This window comes from Callorhinus ursinus, unplaced genomic scaffold (genome assembly GCF_003265705.2).
Source record: "Callorhinus ursinus isolate GAN/ISIS: 27379988/994484 unplaced genomic scaffold, GSC_fseal_2.0 scaffold49, whole genome shotgun sequence".
NCBI lineage: Eukaryota > Metazoa > Chordata > Mammalia > Carnivora > Otariidae > Callorhinus > Callorhinus ursinus.
The window spans coordinates 5592728-5613134 of record NW_027397111.1 but is presented as its reverse complement, the minus strand read 5'-3'; the positions used below and the strand labels follow the sequence as shown (position 1 = coordinate 5613134).

At 36.2% G+C, this 20407-nt stretch overlaps 1 protein-coding gene across 2 annotated transcripts in view; it reads left to right on the top strand.

Moving 5' to 3' along the window:
- Nucleotides 1-250: 250 nt before the first annotated feature.
- Nucleotides 251-20407, top strand: part of USP47 (ubiquitin specific peptidase 47) — a 109898-nt gene continuing 89741 nt past the window's right edge. Inside the window, exon 1 of one of the 2 annotated variants that reach the window (XM_073882912.1) lies at nucleotides 251-534. In XM_073882912.1, the coding sequence (XP_073739013.1) occupies nucleotides 496-534 (39 nt within the window). In that variant the 5' untranslated portion in view covers nucleotides 251-495. The remainder of the gene's footprint in view (nucleotides 535-20407) is intronic. The other variant, XM_025894076.2, reaches the window with a different exon arrangement.

The window sequence follows — 20407 nt, the reverse complement described above, 5'->3', positions numbered from 1 at the left end:
GAAGGCATGGAGGGTTCTGAGGCCTGGTCCTTTCCCTGCCCGGCAGAGGGAGTCCCGAAACGGACGGTCCAGAATCCCTCCCAAGAAAGGCGTTCGCATGGCCGCTCAGCCAATTTTGTACATCCCGGGGCTGAGTAAGAGCTGAGGTAATTAGACGCGAGCGACAGCTGCCTCGGCACCTTGGGCGCTTGGCGCCGAGCTGGGAGCCCGACGGTCCGAATTCTCGCGAGAGCGGCCGCCGCCATTTTTCCATTGATTGCAGCGAGCTGGGGGAGGGGCCGACGACGAAGGCGACGGCGGCGGCGGCGGCGGAGCAGCAGCCGTGGGTCGGTGTCTGCGCGCTGGTGTCTGAGGCCCAGGTTGAGGCCTCCGAGGTTGCCGGAGCGCAGGCGGTAGAGAGGATGACTGCCGCTGCCGTTCTCTCCTGAGATAGAGAGCCGCCACCACCCTGCCCCCTCCCCCGGCAGGGCGGAGAGAAGCGGCGGAGTCTGAGCCATGGTGCCCGGCGAGGAGAACCAACTGGTCCCGAAAGAGGTGAGGGGCCAGCGGAGGAGGCTAGGCCCGAGGCCTGCGTCCGCTCGAGGCAGTGCAGGCCCGGGCGAGGGGTCGGCTGCGGGCCCAGCTCGTGTGCGGGCGCGGCTGTGGGGGAAGGAGGAGGTGTGTGGTAGGGGCTGTACGGTGGGTGCGGCGAGCAACTGGGAGACCCGACTGGATCTAGGGGCCTGAGGGAGCCGAGACCTCCCCTCTCGGGTTTGTCGGGCTGGACGAATAAAGGAGCGGACTGGAAGGAATCAGGTCCAGCTTTGGGGGAGAAGGTGGCCTTTTAAGTACTTATTCAACATGTTGAGCCAAGATAATTTCAAAGAAAAAATTCTGTAACAGTTACTGACGGGCACGACAGGGTGACGGTGCTGCTTCTGGTTTGACAGTGGCAGTGTGTAGCTTTCAGGGCTTGTGAAACCTACACCCAACTTGAGATCTGTGGGAGGGCAGAGTTAACTGTTAAGACTTTTTTGAACTCCTGTTACTTGGTAATACTGTTGGCCAGCCTAGATGGGGCCTGCGGAAGATCGCTGAAAAAGTAAATGTGACTTTCACGTAAAGGTAAGAGATAGCTAAACATTACCATATGGAGAGCTGAACTACTTTTTGTAGTTGGGTTGTGTATGCTAGTTTGGGTGACTTCTTGAATTCTTAAAAGCGAGTGATATGAGAAGCCTTGACTTCTTGGCTTCTCTTGAATAGTAGTAGAAGGTTAATGGTAGAATACAGCGCTGGCCAGTGAATTTCAATATATTAATAGTATCCCTGTTGGCTTTATAAATATCTTCAGCGTATCCAAATGTGTATTTTTAACTGGTTGATCATCAGGCTAATGCTTTGGATTTTTATTTCTCATATACCTTAAATGAGGCAGTGTCCTGTTGAACTGTGTAGAATCTTGATGTTTATAAGTGATATTCATTAAAAATTCTTAATTATTTTTGCTTTTTTAGTTGCTTTGTAGCAGTTTGTTGTTACTTAAGCAAGCTCTCACACTGCAGAAGTGATACTGGAGTTATGTAGCTATGATAAAATATTTTTCCTACATTATCAGATGGTAGTTGTTTTGTAAGGACAGGTTTGTGTTTTGTTTTTTTTTTTTTAGCTTAGTTATCATGTGTCCGTATTTATTCATGGAGCATCACCAACTCTGTGCAAAGCAGATAAACAGATGAAATTAATCAGAGTTCTTGCCTTGGGAGCTTTCAGAGCTACTAAGAAGGAGAGTGCTGGTAATATTCGTTGAGCTTCATTTAAGGGAGAGGTATTTTACTACATAAGTAACTCTTATACAAGGACAGAAGTGATAGGTGCTGTAAGAAAGATAAACATGCATTTTCTTTTAGAGCTACATACCGCTGGTTTTCATTCTTACAAAAAGCAAAGTTAGTCCTTTCTTAATTTTTTGAGCGTTAGAAAAATACAGTATAAGTGGAACTTTCTGCTTTAAGAAAATGCAACATCAGATTTATTTCCCTAATAATTTGATGTCTTAAAAAAACCCCGTGATATGGATAGGCAGCTTTGCAGGGAAATATCATTGTGTAAAAACCAATACTGTAATGCTGCTTTTACCTTTTGGATTTTAAAGATTAATTGCCTCTCTTTTAAGACTAACTCCCTTACCTGAGGCTTCAAGCACATCCCAACTTTTTTTTCTTTTACATTTTTGGGAACATATGCCTTTTTTTTCTATTCTCTAGATTGATCTTCAGGCTGTTCTTTTTCCCTGGCTCTTCTCATGGTTGCTGGAAGCATGCACAGTAGTCTCCAGTCTTGAAGACTTAAGTTTTTGCCTTTTTAGCTTGTTAACTAGTTCTTTCTTTTTTGATGGCCATACTCCTCTTCCTGAATTATTCTTAACTTCTCTTCCTTGGGTTTTCTGTTGCATTTAATACTTAAAAAAAAAAATCCTTGAGTTTAGTAATATTGTACTTTTTTGGTCTTTTTTCTACCTGTTTGTCTTATCTGCTTGCTCATTTAGTCAGTGTCTTTTCTGTGTCCTTAATTATCGCTTTGGTCTTTGTCATTCCCTGTCTTTTTAAGGTAAGTGCTAAAGGGAGAGTATAGTGATCATCTAGTAACTTAACCCTTTCCACTTTACGGATGAGGAAGATAGGGCCAGAGGATTGAAAGTGACTTGTTTAGGGTCACATAATGAGTAAATGACAATGTAAGGACTGGAACTCACATCCCTTCACTATTCCTTGATTATACTGTATTTTTTAGTTATCTCCATATAACCTGGAGGGTTTGTAACTAAGTACATTTACTATGTGAAAATAAATTGCAAAATTGAAACAAAAATTTGCTTCTGTTCTAATAGCTTATTATCAACAATCTAGAGGGTTTTGTTGTTGTTTTTTGTTTGTTTAGGAGCTTTGTATAGGGAACTCCTGACCCCTACTAGATTTAGATCTTAGTTAGGTGTGTGCATTCATGCATGTGTGTAGTTGTTGAATGAATAATATATTATTTTGGTCCCTGAAGCTCAAGGACAGATATATCTTAGAGGACTCCAAAGAAGGCCGCTTAGTGGGTGCTATAGGTATTGGCAAACCCTGTGGGCCAAATCCAGCCTACTTGTAGCCTGTTTTTGTATGGCCCATGAGTTAAGAACGACTTTTACATTTCCGAATTGTAAAAGATAAGTAGAATAATATTCCGTGATACATGAAAATTTTTGAAATTCAAATTTCAGTATTCATAAAAAAGGTTTTTGTTGGAACACAGCCATGCCCATTTATTTACTATTGTCTGTGGCTATAGCAGAGTTGAGTAGTTGCTACAGATGCTGTATACAGGATAAATTTGAAACTACTTAGCTTTGTATTCAAGGCCTAGTACAGTTGATTCTGGCCACAACCTTTTCAGCTTATCTCTTCTCCCATGAAACACGTTTTTAATGCAGCCAAATGGGTTTCTCTCTAACTTGCTTTTTACTTCTTTTTGTACTATCCCCTCTTTTTGCTTCTCTGTTCAGAACCTTCATATACATTTTTCCACAAGTACCCCATATGATGTTTATGCTAAAAATCTTTTTATGATCATTTTAACCTTAGGGATTTCTCCTTTTTTTTTTTTTTTTAAGATTTTATTTATTTATTTGGCAGAGAGAGACACAGCGAGAGAGGGAACACAAACAGGGGGAGTGGGAGAGGGAGAAGCAGGCTTCCCACAGAGCAGGGAGCCGGATGCGGGGCTCAATCCCAGGACCCTGGGATCATGACCTGAGCCGAAGGCAGACGCTTAACGACTGAGCTACCCAGGCGCCCCAGGGATTTCTCCTTCTTAGAAGACCTTTAATATGACTAGAATTCATTTGTTAATTAATAAGTAGTGCTTGGTGACATCTATTATGGTCTCAAACTGTAATACACATTTTATATATTGTTATGAATTCCTTGGCAGCAGAGATCTTTGTTTCTCTTAGTTTTCTGTTTTTGTATACATAGGTCTAGGACAGTATCCTTTTTGGAGCAGATATTCAGTCATATTTATTACTGGGTGTGAAGAAACTTAGAGTTCTAACCAATTATCCCCTACTTGATGTTTTCTGTAGCACAGTTGGTTGGCAAGCTGTTTTCTAACCCTTGCTTGAACACCTTCATGACTAATCTCTGATAACATCTTTGCCTTAGAAGAGATCTGTTAATTTAAGTTTTTGAGTTGAGAGAAGTCTAGACCTCTGTACCCACCATCTTTTGATAATTGCCTAGGACAACAGAGAAATCTTAAATCATTCCCCATAGGACAGCTTTTTTTTTCTTTTTAAAGATTTTATTTATTTATTTGACAGAGAGAGAGAGACAGCAAGAGAGGGAACACAAGCAGGGGGAGAGGGAGAGGGAGAAGCAGGCTTCTAGCTGAGCACGGAGCCCAATACAGTGCTTGATCCCAGGACCCTGGGATCATGAACTGAGCCGAAGGCAGCCGCTTAACGACGGAGCCACCCAGGCGCCTAGGACAGCTTTTTCTTATTGTTGAAAATGGGAGAAGGGAGTAGGAGGGCCAACCCCCTCTGTTCTACAATCTGAGGATCCTTAGTTCTTTACTTGTTTTTCAGTTGCTCTCTTTTAGACACAATCCAGTGTTTTTAGTATTCCTCCTAAATTGTTATACCCAGAGAAGAGCAAAGGAAGTGTGGTCTGTTCATTGTGGTTAACAGCAAGGCTTTTCACCTCACTTTTTCATCCTACTCTGTCTTTGAATTGTATTGATATTGGCTTTCAGATCTCTTGTTTTTACTGTCATCCCAATTTTTATTTATTGCTTTGTTGTTTTTATTCTCTTCATAAAGATTTGTGACACTAATATTTATTGAGTCTTCACTGTACATATTACTGTCCTCCGCCATGTAAGGAACATTTTGAGGAAATAGCAAAAGTTCTTTCTTCCCTCAAGTATCTTAGAGTATAATTAAGGATAAGGTATATATCTTATGGTTTTAAAATAGTACTTAAAGTGATGTCCAAAGGATATATAAATGTAGAGAAGATGGAAAAATGGAAGAAAAGACAAAAGAGTTTCATATCTCATGTTTCTTTCTGCCTCTTTTCCATGCATTAAACAGTTTCCACATGAAACTAATGGTGATGAGAGTAATAACCAATATTTATTAAGCATTTATTATATGTCAGATACTGTTATATGTGCTTCATGTATATTAACTCATTTGAGCTTCACAGTGACCTCACAAGTATATAAAGACCATTGATGTTGAGAACTCCCAGAACATTAAAGTAACTTGTTTTTTATCTCTATTGTCTGTTTTTTAATAAAATCCATTAGTATTTATTATGGTCCATATCAAATGAATGTTCTTTTAATTTTATGTCTCCTAATTAAATTACTTGAGGAAATGTGCTGCAATGGTCTGTCTTGTTTTTGGTCATTCTTTAAAAATTAGCCTTTAAAAAAAAATTGCGGTGTTGATTCTCTTTTACCGGTAAGAGGCAAGTATGGCAGTTATGTCAGTAATACTCATCAGTGGTTTACATAAATTGGAGTGTTTAATAAAAAATCATTAGTATTTAAAATACCATTGGAAATGTTGACTTAATAAAGCAAAAAAGCTGAGTGCAGTTGTATATGATTCTAAATTTGTCAGGGAAAAAATGGACAATTTAGGGTTATATGCATTGAAAGATTAGAAGGAATACTCTAAAATATTAACAATCATTGTTTCTGGATATCTGGATCATTGGGCTATGTTTAAATTTTCTTTACTTATTTCAACAATGGGCATGTACATTACTAAAAAAGGAAACTTAGATGATCTAATTGTAGTTTTTGAGGTAATTATTGGTATCATGTTATAGTGTTTTTTTATGCTCATGATTTTTATCTTTCCCCTCTCTTCTTGCTTCGAGTTTGCCACAGAGTAATCTGATCCACTTGCATGGCTTCAGCCTTTGATTGTAATATACCCATTTCTGTCTCCAGCCCTGACCTCTCTTCTTCTAGATTCAGATTTCCACCTGCATACCTGATGTCTCTATTTGGTTGTATGCTAGGACCCACAGCTTACATGTAGGTAATATCAAGCTCATATCTCTTCTCTTTCCTCATATTCTCTTCTCAACATAATTCTTTCCGTGTTCTGTTCAGTTAGTGTTGTTAGCGTGTTTATTTGCTTAAGTTAGGAGGGTTTTTTTGACTCCTTCGTTTTCCTTTTTCTCATACTCAAATTAGTTCATCACTTGGAAAATATCTCTTGTACCTTCACCTTTCCCTTTGCAGCTCTGCCTCTTTTCTCATTCAAATGTAGCCCTGCTAAAAGGTCTCTGACTTCTAGGCTCTTTACGAAGCCATCCTCTCAACTGTCAGAGTTAACTTTCTAAAACAGGTGAGATTATGATTTACTTACTTTAAAGCTTATAGTTATTACCCTCTGATTCCAAATTGAGTAGTAGGTACTATTTATAAGCACTGCGTGCCAGACACTGTGGTAAACCTTTTACATACATTATCTTACTTAATTCCTGTCATGCCCCTTTAAGGCAGCTATTATTTTTCATTATCTTATAGATGAATAAGGTAAGGCTTAAAGAGGTTGAGGACCTTGCTCAAAGTTGTAAAGCTGTGTGGTTCTAAGTCAGTATGGCCTTAACCAGTGAAAGCACTTCATAATCTAGCTTCAGTTGATTTTTTTTAAGTTTAATGTTTATCAAAGTTATACATGCACACATTTGAAAGAGTTGAATAGTTCTGCAGGACTTTTGACAAAACAGTAGTCCTCTGCAGATTCCCTCTTCTTTTTTATTTCGGGCTCTTCAGAGACAACCACTTTCAACTGACTTCTTTGATATTTATCTCCGTATCTCAAAATGGCATGTTTGTAATGTTCTTTCTTGAGTTTTCAGTTTAAGGCATTATCTACTGACTTACTACAGTAGAAGATAAGGTTTACCACTATCCCCAGCCATACCCAGACACACTTCTCAGTCCTGCTCAGTCTTCCCAGTATTGTCATATTGCAAGTAGTTTGGTTATACCAATACTCAGAGTGTGTATCAATGTGACTATAAGCTATTCATAGTTGAGTCTTGTAGTTTATTGTAATTGTTTTCCTTTCCTATACATTTTGTTTTCCCTGCGTTAATGTTTTTTTAAAAGATCTGCTTTTGTTTAGTTTTCTGTGTACTTAACCATTTTTGCCAGGAGGTTCTCACTAGAGGGCAAACCAGTAGACATTCGGCAATGTTGGGAGGACAGGGAGTATGCTACTAATGCCTAGTGCTGCCAAACGTCATCCTACGCTGCACAGGACAGACTCCCACAACAAAGAATTATGTGGTCCAAGGTGTCAATAGTGGCACTGTGAGAAGCCGTGATTTAGTCCAACTCTCTCTCAAGTATATAAATCTTCTCTTACTAGGTTCAAACCTACTAATCTTTTCTTTTAAGTTTTCTTGAATTGCAGCTGTTGTCTTAGATTTGCCTTTACTATCATCTTAGTAGCCCCCCTCAGATCTCTATTGTATTGGGGCTCTTGGTTCTATATCTGATGTCTTCTTTCTTTGCTTGTTTTCTCGTTTTGGAGGACCACTTTCAATAGCTTTCTGGATGGGATATAATTTTTTCCAGACCTCACATGTCTGAAAATGTTTTTATCCTCTTGTTTTATAGATTATTTGGCTGGGCAGAGAATTCTTGGTCAGAAATAATTTTCTCTCAGAATTTTGCTAACATTGCTCCATTGTTTTCTTTTTTTCAGTGTTGTTGTTGAGATGTCAGATGCCTAGAAGATTCTTTTCCGCTATTTTGCAACTTTTTTTTTCCTTTCTGGAAGCTTAGAGAATCTTTTCCCCCAAAGTTCTGAAATTCCTATATTATGTGCCTTGGTATAGGTCTTTTTTTAAACCCATTTCTGTTGAGTTCAGGGTAGTCTTACTTAGAAATTCATCAGTTCTGGGAAGTTTCCTTAAATATATATATATTTTTTAATTTCTTCCTTTCGTTTCCTCTCTTCTCTCTCTTTGGTTCCTGTGGTTTAGGTGTGGGCCTACTGACTGGTTTCTCTAATTTTCTTATCTGTTTTCATCTATTTTCTATTCCTTTTCCCCTTTCTGGGAAATTTTTCTCAACTTTTATCTTCCAATTCTTCTTCTAGGGTTTTATTTCTGCCATCATATGTATAATTTCCAAGCACTCTTTGTCCTGTTTCTGTCTTGTGGATGCAATCAATATCTTGTCTTATCTGTCTTAGGAAATTAGTAGTAGTTTTCTTCTCTACATACTCCCTCTTTCCTCCAGATTTCCTTTTTGTGTTTATTTGCTTGGGCTTTGTCTTTCATATGAGATGCTTTCCTTGGATGTCTGGTGATCCTTCGAAGAAGTCAAGTCTTACTTTAAAGAGGTGCCTTAAAAAGCTCAGAAGCCGCTCCTACAAGTGGGTGATTATGGTTTTCGCTGTAGAATGATATGGCTGAATAATTTCCTTGCAGACTCCCAGTGACACATCTTTTCTCCTGTGCTGGATTGATTTCCCAGAAAAGATTTCTATCTTATGCCGGGAGAGAGCAAGCTTGGGAGCTGAGTAGGAAAAAGGGATTTGGGTTTCATCATTAAGTATGCAAATACATTTTCATTTGTTCTCCAGTGTTCAGTATGGCATTCCTCACATGCATTTGAGCCTGGCATCCTCTAGTGCAGAGATACCCTGTTTCACGCTCTCAGAGGTCATTTAGCCTTTTGCCAGAAAGGGTCAAGGAGTAGAAGAGAGGTCTGGGAGTTAGAACTGCTTCTTAAACGTCGATCTGTTCTCCTAGTTTGGACTCCACCCTTAATCCCAGAGTGTCTGAAGCTGACAGTTTCTGAGCCTTTTAGGCTCCCCCCCCATTATCCTTTAAAATTTTTTTGTGGAAGAGTTGCAAAAAGAATAGAGAATTGTCGTATACCCTTCACCGAGCTTCTCCTCATGTTAACATCTTATCTAACTGTAAAACACTTATCAAAAGTAAGAAATTAACTATATTTTACCAGTTTCTCCACAAATGGCCCTTTTTGTTCCAAGATCCAAATTCAGGATCCTACAATACTTTAGTTGTCTTGTCTCCTTAGTTTCTTTTTATTTGTGACAGTCCTCACCCTTTCCTTCTCTTTCATGACCTTGACACTTTTGAACAGTTATTTTGTATAATGGCCCTCAATTTGGGTTTGACTGACATTTTCTCATGATTTATGACCTCCCGTGAGGTTGGGAATTAAAGAGAGTGGTATTACAGATGTGATGTGTCCTTCTCAGTACATCATCTGGAAGGTGTGGGGGAATGTGATGTACTGCTAGTGATGCTAACCTTGATCACTTGGGTATGGTGCTGTCTGATAGGTTTCTCCACTATAAAGTTACTGTTTTCCTTGTTAATAATTACTAAATACTTTGAGACTATGCAGATACCTTGTTTAGGCTTAAACTTCTGCCCACTAGTTTTAGCATCCGTCTAGGGATCTTGTCTTATTACTGGTGCATTCTAATAGTGATTTTCTATTTTCCTCATTATTTCTGCATTTATTAATTGGAATTCTTCTGTGAGGAAGAGTTATCCCTTCTTGCCCATTTATTTACATAATTATTTATATCAGTATAGACTTTTGGATATTTATGTTATTCTTTGGATTATAACCCAAAACTATTATTATTTATTTTGTTTTTCAGGTTGTTCCAATCTTGGCCAGGGGAGCTCTTTCTGGTTGGCATCTGTGTGTTCATCCTTGCTTTTTGAGAACTTACTTTCTGGCACCACATTGTGCTTCAGCCCATGGCTTATTTTATCTGCCCCAACCCTGGAAGCAACCACTTCTCCAGGGAGTATAGGGAGTCTTTTGGTGTAATTGTAAATGTTGTATAAACCAGGTGTCTTTGGTTTTCTTCTAAGCTAATACAGAATTCAGCCTCTTCAGATGTAATTGTCATTAACATTTGATCTGCTTTCCAGCTTTTGAAATAATGTTTCTGGTTTCTTATGGGTTTATGCTCTTTAAAAAAAATGTCTTCACTCTTGTTTCAAAGATAATCTTGGGAAGCTTTAGAAAATGCTTGTATTCAGTCTATCCTCTTTAACCAGAAATTCCTAACTTAATGTATATGTCTCCTACCCCAGGCCAGTTTTGTTTCAGTCACATTTGGCTACATTAGTTGCTGTTCCCAGATGTGCTCTGTGCTTTCATGTGTCATTTTATGCCCTTGCCCTGAGTGAATAATATGAACTACTTTTTTATCATCTGGTTTCTAGGGAGCTTTAAATAGGTGAACTTTGATTTTGCATGGAAATTATTATTTAAGTACTTTCTTAAGATTGCCTCTTTTATTTTCCAGTTTTTGATTAGTCACATAAAATTTTTGCATCTTAGTATTGAGGTACTCTTAATTTTTTGCTGAAATTGAAGGGACTGGGTTAGTACATTGCCAGGGTACTAAAGTACCATGGAGCCCAACTTGGAAAGAAAAGATTGTATTGAAAATAGGGGGCAGGGAAAAAATATCATTAAATATATATATTTAAATATTTATTGTCAATTAAGGTTCCAGAAAACATCTACTTTTAAAATTGATTCATTTGTTTTTAAGGATCTTCTTCAGTTCAGGCAACATGTTTAGGTGTCCTGATATGCAGAGGCATATTTTTTATGAGGTTTATTACACAGATTTTAAAGTGTTCTGTCCAGGTACCGTTGGCTGAAAATCTACTTTTGTACAAACGTTCTCCATTGTACAAAGTCTTTGGGGCAAAATGATTATGATTGGCAGTGATGGCAAATGATTGGCAAAACTGGTGTAATTAAGATTCTTAAAGAGCACGCATTTCTCCTGAGCATGATTTGCTATTGGTATAGTGGAAGAAGGGGTGGATGTAAGTATAGTTTAAGTAAACAGAGGTCTCCTCTCTGCCTTATATACTTCCGTTTACTTTGTCTCTAGGCATGGGAGTAATAACAATTTATTCTTTTGTTTAATAGAACTAAACTGACCATGCATGTAGAAAGTAGCCATGGATATGAACATTTTTATTTATATAAAACTGTTGCTACAACCTACTCTTGAGAGATTACTGTTCTTGTGAAAATTACTGAGATACAGGTCTTGAATTTTGATGTTTTTTAAAAACATGCTCTTAAAATATTATCCAACCAGCAAAATCTAGCTCCTCTTACTTCCCACAAGAAACCATTTCTGATTCTCCTGTTTCAACCTGATTACATTTCCCTAACCCTGAAACCCATTGCACTGTATCTTTCAACACTTGAAAAATTATACCCCCTTATTATAAGTTACGTTAATACCTTTATGAGATTAGAAAATCTTCAAAGTCAGGACATGACAGCCAGAGTGCTTGGGTTCAAATAGTAGCTTTGTGACCTTGGGCAAGTTACTTAACTTTTTGGTACCTTAGTTAAATGAGGATACTAGTAACTATGTCCTAGGGTTGTTGGGAACATGAAATGAGTTAATACATATAAGATGTCTTGTACATAATAAGCACTCTATAAATGTTAGCATACCCCTCTGTTATTACTTTCATCCTATATTCTTTCTAGGGACCAACGCAATGTGCTATGCATTGCTGTCTAATAAATATTTATTGATTAAATGAAAGTGAAGGCATATTTAGTTATTAAATATGCTAGTCATTACAGTTGCAGTTCTGGTTATGACCTGTCAGCTAAATATCTATGTGTTTGCATAAATCCTAAATGATTGTTGGATTTGACAGATTTTTTTATATCCTCAAATATTGCTCATAGAAACATACTGTTATTCTTACTGCTTTAATTGAGAACTAGAACATGTAAGAGTACAAATGTTAAAAATACATTTTTGAGTCTAATGAGGTTCTGAGAAAAATTGGTTTATTACGTATAGATATTTGTCAAGATACCTTATGAGATTAACAAATCACTGCTTTGTAAGACTCAGTGTGAAATGCTATTTTAAAGCAGGATCCATGTTAAGAATAATTTGTTTCTGAAAGAACTTTATGTATGTGATAATTCTGATTTTCTATAACTCTGGAGTAGAACCAATTAACATGGGTGGAAGAGACTCTGTCCCTGTCAGTTGTACATTGTGCTCTAGATTTGATGCTGTGTAGTTAGTTGACTAACATAAGACTTGCAGAGTCCTTTAAATATTAGCCTAACAAGCACAACATGCTTATATTCAATAAATATAGTGGCTTTCCAGTAGAGAAAAATTAAGGGCTTGTTAAGTAACATAATTAAGAAAAAGTCTGGAATTTAAACTTTTCTGTATATAATGAATCTAATACCTTTGCTAAGAGTATAGGTTTAGTTTTAGGAAGACCAAGGACCTCATTTATGACTTAAGTGAAAGTTTCTGGTATAACCAAAGCATTGTAGTTTGTCTATACAAATGATATTTTCCTGTTTCAAATCATACTTAGCTATTTTTATTTAATCATAAACATCTTTTAATTTTTCTTAGTGTAGGTTTCTATAGTTCTGATGCAGTAGAATTCATTCATTCAGTTAAACATTGAGTTAGTAGCTGCTAGGAATCCGAGATTCAAAGATAAAGAAGGAATCTGACCTAGTTCTAGTTCTAGTTCTAGATGCTAGTCCAATTAATTTAGTCAGAAGGAATAGCATTTAAAACACAAAAGTTTGTAATGCATTTTAGGAAATAGCAGAAGTTTAGTATAGATGCCTGGGTTGTCTGGGGTTGAGTAGGAGAAGATGGTTCTGGAAGGTTGTGTCTTAAAAGTGCTGAAGGCTTTGTATACCTATAAGGAGTGTAGATTTTTTATTGTGTAGGCATTAGGGGGCTTGAAAAAGTTTTTCCCAGAAAAAGTTAAGTTTGTGTTTAATATTTATAAAGTTTAATTCCTGAAACTTTTTCACTGAAACATTTTTTATTTGCCATGAATGTTTTATGTCCCTGCATTAATATTAAAAATCTACATACAAATGAAAATGGGAAGGAGGAACTTACTAATACCTTATTCTCTCACCTGTTTTTTTTTTTTTTCATTTGCAATCATTAGGTACTTTTTTGTTTTTTAAGAATGGAATGTTTCCCGTCATAATGCATCTTAAGTGCATTTCCCACATACAAGTTGTGCTGAAGGAATCTCTTTTGGCATAATTGTTACATTTTTTAAATGAATGACACACAAGTAGGTGTCTTCAAATATGGTAAGTAGATAGGCCTCATTTGTGTCCAGGAAAGTGCCAGGAGCTGCACTCCTGGGAGTGTAGATCTGTTTTGAAGTCCTGAGCAATTTCTTAGACTTGATGTTAGAAGGGAAATTTGCAAGTGGGAAGTTTAGTACTTCTGATTTTCACTGACAGTACAAGGCTTATAATGGTGTGGTTTCTTCACATAAGGACATTCTTGTGAGTGACTTTTGTAGTTGGTTGCTTCCTAAGTGCTTTACCGCTGATTTGTTTATAGGCAGTAGGTTTGTAAGGGCCCTAGTATAGAGAACTACAGTGTTTACCCCCCCCCCTTTCCTGTTGGCTGAAGCTCAGCAGGCTAGAGGTGGCACTGGTACTGGAGAATGATGACTCTCATGGTGTCTCTCTGGTGGTAGCCGCACAACTGAGAACACCACAAGGAATGTTTTTAATTGGCAGATTAATGAAATCTTCCCGAGGAAGTCTCTAATGTTCCAAATAAAATTAAGGGGACTTAATATTTAGCCACGAGGAGCTCGATTATAGCCCCAGTTCTAGATTGCATTAAAAAGTAGAATTTTTGTGGGACTCATCTCCTAAAAGATAGGTATTGTTTTACTGCATATAAATAAACTATGAGTTTATATACATTTATTCCATTTTATTGATATAAAATGTCTACCATTTTAGACATTTAGACATAAGCATAAGACTGTGCTTAGGTGTTTTAATTTTATTGCCTTTAATTTTAAGTTTATATCAAGTTGTATAATTTATTACATTATGTTTATTTATAGTACTTTGTGGTAGTGGAAGGCAATTGGTGAAAAATTAGATGCCTAACAATGAAGTCTCTTATTAAAAGGCATTTGAGAAATATTGCTTTAATTTTGATGTTTTATACTCACATGCCTTGTGATATTTATTTGCCATTACATTATTTACCATTAACATAGCACACATACAGACACAGTATTAACACGGAAAGAAACAGGCACAAAATGTTTCTACAATTCAGTAATAGAATTTAATACCGGAAGGGATGTAGTAGTTAGGTATTATAGTCCCTTTGTTTTTCCCCCCTTTAGTTTTAGATCAGAAAAACATAAAGGCCATAAAAGCTCAATAACTTACTCAAGGTCTCAGTTCGTGGAAGAGCTTGAATGAAACCTTTTTTTTAAAAGTCAGGTTTACTGAGGTATAATTTATATAGTAAAATTTGCCCTTTTATGGTATACAACTTTGTGAATTTTGACAAACTTAATACAGTTGTATAACCACCAAGATGTGGAATATCTCCATTATGGTAAGAGTGTTCTCAGGCCCCTTGTAGACAACTCCCCACCGCCCTCCCCTCCCGCTATCCCCCACACACTCAGGGCTCTGCAACCACTGATCTGTTTTCTGTCCTCATATTTTGCCTTTCTAGAATGTCATGAAATAGAATTCATATAGTATGTAGCATTTTGAGTCTGACTCCTTTCCTCTAGTATAAAACTATGGGATTCATCCATATTGTTTCATGTATCAGTAGTCTTCCTTAGTGCTGAGTGCAACAATTGTTTCTCCATTCACCAGCTAATGGACATTTGTTTCCAGTTTTTGATGATCCTGAATAAAGCTGCTTACAAGTATTTGCATACTTGTTTTTTGGGCTGTAAGTGCATGTTTAACTTTGTAAGAAACTGCTAAACTTTTCTGAAGTGGTTGTACTGTTTTGCATTCTGATCAGCAGTGTATGAGCATCTTAGTTGCTCTGCATCCTCCTTGTTGGTACTTGGCAATGTCAGTTTTTTTGTAGTCTTTGCTTTTTTTTTTTTTTAGCCATTCTAGTAAGTGTATAGTGATTTTTGTGATTTTAATATGCATTTCTTTAATGACTGTTGATGTAGAGCATCTTCTCATGTGCTTGAGGATTTTTATTAAGCCAGAACCAGAAAACATACTTTATGCAATATTACATTTGCCAGGTACTGATAGGAGAGAGAGAAGGCAAAAGAGTACCTATTCCCAAGGAGTTTATGATTTACATAGGGAAAACTGGTAATTGTGTTAAATGGTGGTGGTATTTAAGAACCCAGTTCACGTATCCCTGGTCTGGTGAAAAGAAATGGTTTGGGAATCAGAAAACTCAGTGGTTTGACTTTGCCGTAGTCGCTTAACCCTTCTGAGTCTTTTTTATCTTCCTTCAAGTGAGGGACTTGGACCAGATAAGGAATAAGATTTGTCTATAAATTATAGGCCTATAGGAACTTTTAAAGTAGTGGGTGTTTTTACTACTTTCACAGTAGTAGGTTTTTAACCTTTGTGAGAAGGCCATGCAATCAGAAAACAAAAGTAGGTTTTTCCTGTCTGATGAAATTCATATTACCCCCCAAAAATAACATTTTGCAATTTTTTAAGAACTTATTTTATTATTTCATTTTTTAAAAGATTTTATTTATTTGACAGAGAGAGACACAGCAAGAGAGGGAACACAAGCAGGGGGGGTGGGAGAGGGAGAAGCAGGCCTCCCACTGAGCAGGGAGCCTGACGTGGGGCTTGATCCCAGGACCTCGGGATCAAGACCTGAGCCGAAGGCAGATGCCCAACGACTGAGCTGCCCAGGCGCCCCCCTTTTGCAATTTTAAATATCATAAATTATAATATAAATTTTATTACAGCAAGGGATTATATTTTTTAAATATATCATAAGGATAGTAACTGGTAGTTCTATAATAATACCTTCTGTGTGATATTATTATAACTTGTAGGGTATTTTCAAGATACTTTCTTTTGGTCTTTGGAAAAACTCTTTGTGTATGTTGAAAACTAAATGACTTGCATAGGATTATACAGCTAAAAGAAAAGTAGCCACCTTGACTGGAGGTTCTAGCCTTGATCTTTTGCCCTGTGCAGTACATTGCTCTTTGCACTACAGGCCACTCCAATAGGAAATAAACGGTCTTCTAATAGTTTTAAAGTAACCTATACATTTTTTTCAGTTGTACAATTTCATGAGAGTATTATAAGAACATAATATTCTTACATTAAAATTATTCATGCTTCTAAATAAGTGCATGGTAACAGATAGATAATATAATAAACAAGCTTCTTTAGTTTAGTAATAATGCAGTAGAACATTCAAGACCTGTAAATAAGTCTGTTGGATCACAAGCTGAGTCACTGCTTGTCAACAACAGCCTACTCACAGAAGAAAACTTAGCTGTAATCAAAAATAAAGATAACAGGAATAGTAAAGGGCTTATTATTTCCTCTCCTGAGAGTAGTTTGTTTAGTTTCTAAGTTTAGACACCCACAGCATATTATTAGTGGGTTACCCATTACCAGTAGTAGAACAACTATTAAAAGGAGTAAGGCAGAAGTGGGAAGAGTATTAGGATAGAAGTAAGGGGAAAAATAATGTCATTATAACTTTTTTGCCACAAATATATTTTATAACATAACATTTTATAACATAAAGTCATCAAAAAGCCTGTATTTCTTAGGAAATCTATATTCATATGTGACCTCAAGGCAAGTCACTTCAGGTCCCAGAATTTCTTTTTATTCATCTGTAAAATAAGGAGCTTGATCGGATGTCTAAAGGTCCATCCAGCTTTAAAGATTAGAGTTCTATGTCGTGTGTGATAAGTTACCTGACTGATGGTTTCTTTTTTTTTTTTTTTTAAAGATTTTATTTATTTATTCATGAGAGACAGAGAGAGAGAGAGAGAGAGGCAGAGGGAGAAGCAGGCTCCCAAGGAGCAGGGAGCCCGATGCGGGACTCGATCCCAGGACCCTGGGATCATGACCTGAGCCGAAGGCAGACGCTTAACCATCTGAGCCACCCAGGCGCCCCTGACTGATGGTTTCTTAACTGTCAAGTAAAATATATTGCTCATAGTTAGATTTTAACTTTTTTTAAAGTTCTGAAACTTTGTTATTAATTTTCTACTAATTGAGTACTTGATGTAATTGTTACAAGTAAAAATAGAATTCAGAGTTTTATGTATTTGGTTGTCTGATTATAATATATGGGGTTCTGGGAGCTTGTTTTATGAGTATTTTAAAAGAAAATAGAATACAGTTATTGGAGGGGCACACTGTAATATTAGAGCACATACTGTAAGTCATACTTATTACTTGAGTGTGCTATATGATTTGGAAAGAAATGTCATAAATTGACAGTTGATGTTATATCTTATTCAATATTAGTTTAAATTCAGAAAATACATATCCTGATACATTGAATAAGCACCTTTTAATCCAGATTAGTTTATCACAGAATTTGTATTTAACTAAAATAGTAATGTAGAATGTAGTTACAATTTTTTATGCTTTGAACTGAGCTTTTATAATAGGCACAAAATTGTCTTTTAGAAAAATTCCTATATGAAGATTTGAATTTAAAAAGCAGGTTAAAGTAGAGAGTGATTATCATCAAACTTCCTTTAGTAAATAGTAAAAGCCCTTGCACTAAAAAATTTTCAAAATTTAAAATCAGTTTGGAAAAGTTTAAAACTTTCAAAATCAATTTTTAGAAATTTATTTTAAAGTTTTAAGGCCATACTTTATGCTTCCAACAGCAGAAGCTATGTATTATGAAATTATTTTCCTGAATTTAATTTCCTGAATATATTTTGTTTAGCAAATTCCCTAAAGACTTAGACTTCCTCTTTTGTGGTTCATTTTCAGTAGTAAAGATTATAAATTGACCATTTCCATTTTTAGCTAAGCAGAATCTTGCCTATGAATCTGCTTGTGTTTGTTCCTATATCCTTGTTGGTCTTTATTCATGTTCATATTGAATCTTTATGATTTTCTGAAGTATTTATATATTCCTGACCAATCTCCTCTAATCTGTGGACATACTTGTTTTCTTTGAGTATATTAACAAGAGGAGCAAAATTCTTTTTTTAAAAAACTGAAACAAATCCTAGATATGAAAGATTTCTTTTGAGAAATTTGAGCCTAGAGTATAATTTCACACTGGTGAAAAGGTGGGGTTAAGAAGATGGAACCATTTGGGGGCAGTTGTAGAGGGATACTGGTGGGGATGGAGTTGAGGATAATTTGATCTATGAAAGTCTTGTATTTTTGTTAGTAAATGGAGTTTGTATCATTTTCTGATTATAATGACTCATAGAGATGTTTTGTTAGAACAGCTTAACTGTTTAGGAATGCTAAATAGCAAGAGGAATGGGAAATGTGATAGATTTGAATGATTAAGTTCAGTTTTCACCCACATTAAAATGGAAACAGGAAATGATTTAATTCTTGAGAAGTTAAAAATTGAAAAAATGGCTAAAAAATTATAACCTGATTCATATCAAATTTGGTAATGTCTTTACCCTTAATTCTCTTCTATTCATTCCTAAATTAAATACTGAAAATACATTGAATAAAAAGCTTATGATTAGGTTTTTTTAAATTATGATTAAAATTTTTATATTTGGGAACTGAGCTTCTTGGTTCAGTTGTTAACTTCTGTAGTTAACATTTTAGTTTTTAAGTGAACAAAGTGAGATTTAGATTTTAAAAATAAATTTTGTTCTAAGGGCTTCTTAAGGAGTACTAGGTTAGTTATAGCCATTCTCAAATGGCTTACTGCCCATCATCAGTATTTTAATATTATTCAGGAAATAGGAAATGTTCACTATTAAATTTTCAGCCTACCTATGTATATATTTTTAGTCATTTGATTACTTCCTATTTGATATAGCAATCTTTTAATGTTAACTTTTAAGTTGAATAAATAATCTGTTTATTTTGACGTTCAAATTACTTCAGGCTTGGCCAGTGAGAACCCTTTTAGCTGGCTCCTGTGTCCTTTTGACACATCTCACCATTCTTGGAGTACTACCTTACTTTCTGGCAGTGCAGGATATTCCAAGCCATTGTACCTTTCCAGCGCTAACACTAAGATCAATCATTTGTACAAAGACCTCTGAGTCCTTTTGGTAGAGAATGGTATTCAGAAATCATGATCTGGGGACTAGATGTGTTTATTGTTACAGGGATATCGTTGCTTCTATGTCTTCTCAGTGAAAGGAGCTAGAAAATATGCACACTCACAAATATAAATGTGAAATTAGCATTTATTTCTATATCATTTCTCTCTATGTGTGCATATATACACTGAAATCATATGAAAGCCCTTACTAGGTAGATTTTTTATTTTTTGAATTACAGGAGAACACAGAAATGTATTCCATGCTTATACATATATTTACATATATCCATAATATGTTCTTAGGTATTATGTGTTTGTAATGTAGCAGCATTGGAAGCCCAGTTTGCAGACAGTTTTGCTACTTCCACAGATTTAGGGTCATAAATTCTGTATTTAATTTAAAAATTTTTTAAATTTTGGTAAAATACACACAAAATTTACTTAACCAGTTTTAAGTGTACAGTTTGTTAGCATTAAGTACATTTACATTGTTGTGCTACTCATCATCATCCACCCACAAAAATCTTTCCATCTTGCAAAACTGTACCCATTAGCAATAACTCCCTATTCTCCTACCCTCCCACCCCTGGCAACCTCTGGCAACTACCATTCTGTCTGAATTTGACTACTCTAGGTACCTCAAATAAGTGGAATCCTACAGTATTTGTTTTTTTTGTGACAGGCTTATTTCATTTAGTATCATTTCCTCAAAGTTCATCCATGTTGTAGTTTGTGTCAGTACTGCCATCCTTTTTAAGGCTGAATAATATGCCATTATATATATGTATATATATAGACACACACACAAACTATACACCCCCACAAACATACATAACACCTTTGTATTTCCTTATATTTAATCATTTAATATATCTATATCTGTGTAAATATTTGCTTCCATCTTTTGGCTGTTGTGAATAATGCTCCTGTGAGCATGGGTGTGCAGCTATCTATGAATCCCTGCTTTCAGTTCTTTTGGTTATATACCTAGAAGAGAAATTGCCAGATCAGTGGACAGTTTCAGCACTCACAACAGGTCATATATTTGGAAAACTTGTAGGCTGAAATGATGTAAGTTAAATTTTAGTTTGCAGCATAGTTGTAGACTTGACTAAAAGTTCATGATGTCTAGCTTTTTGTGGAAATAACCCAAACATCACATTGAGTCAACTCTAAATTATTTTATAGTATAGAGTTTTGCAGTGTGTTAATTGAGCAATGCTATAATTACTTATATAAAATAGCATTTATACATTATTATAGAATATAATATATCATTTTTAATACAAA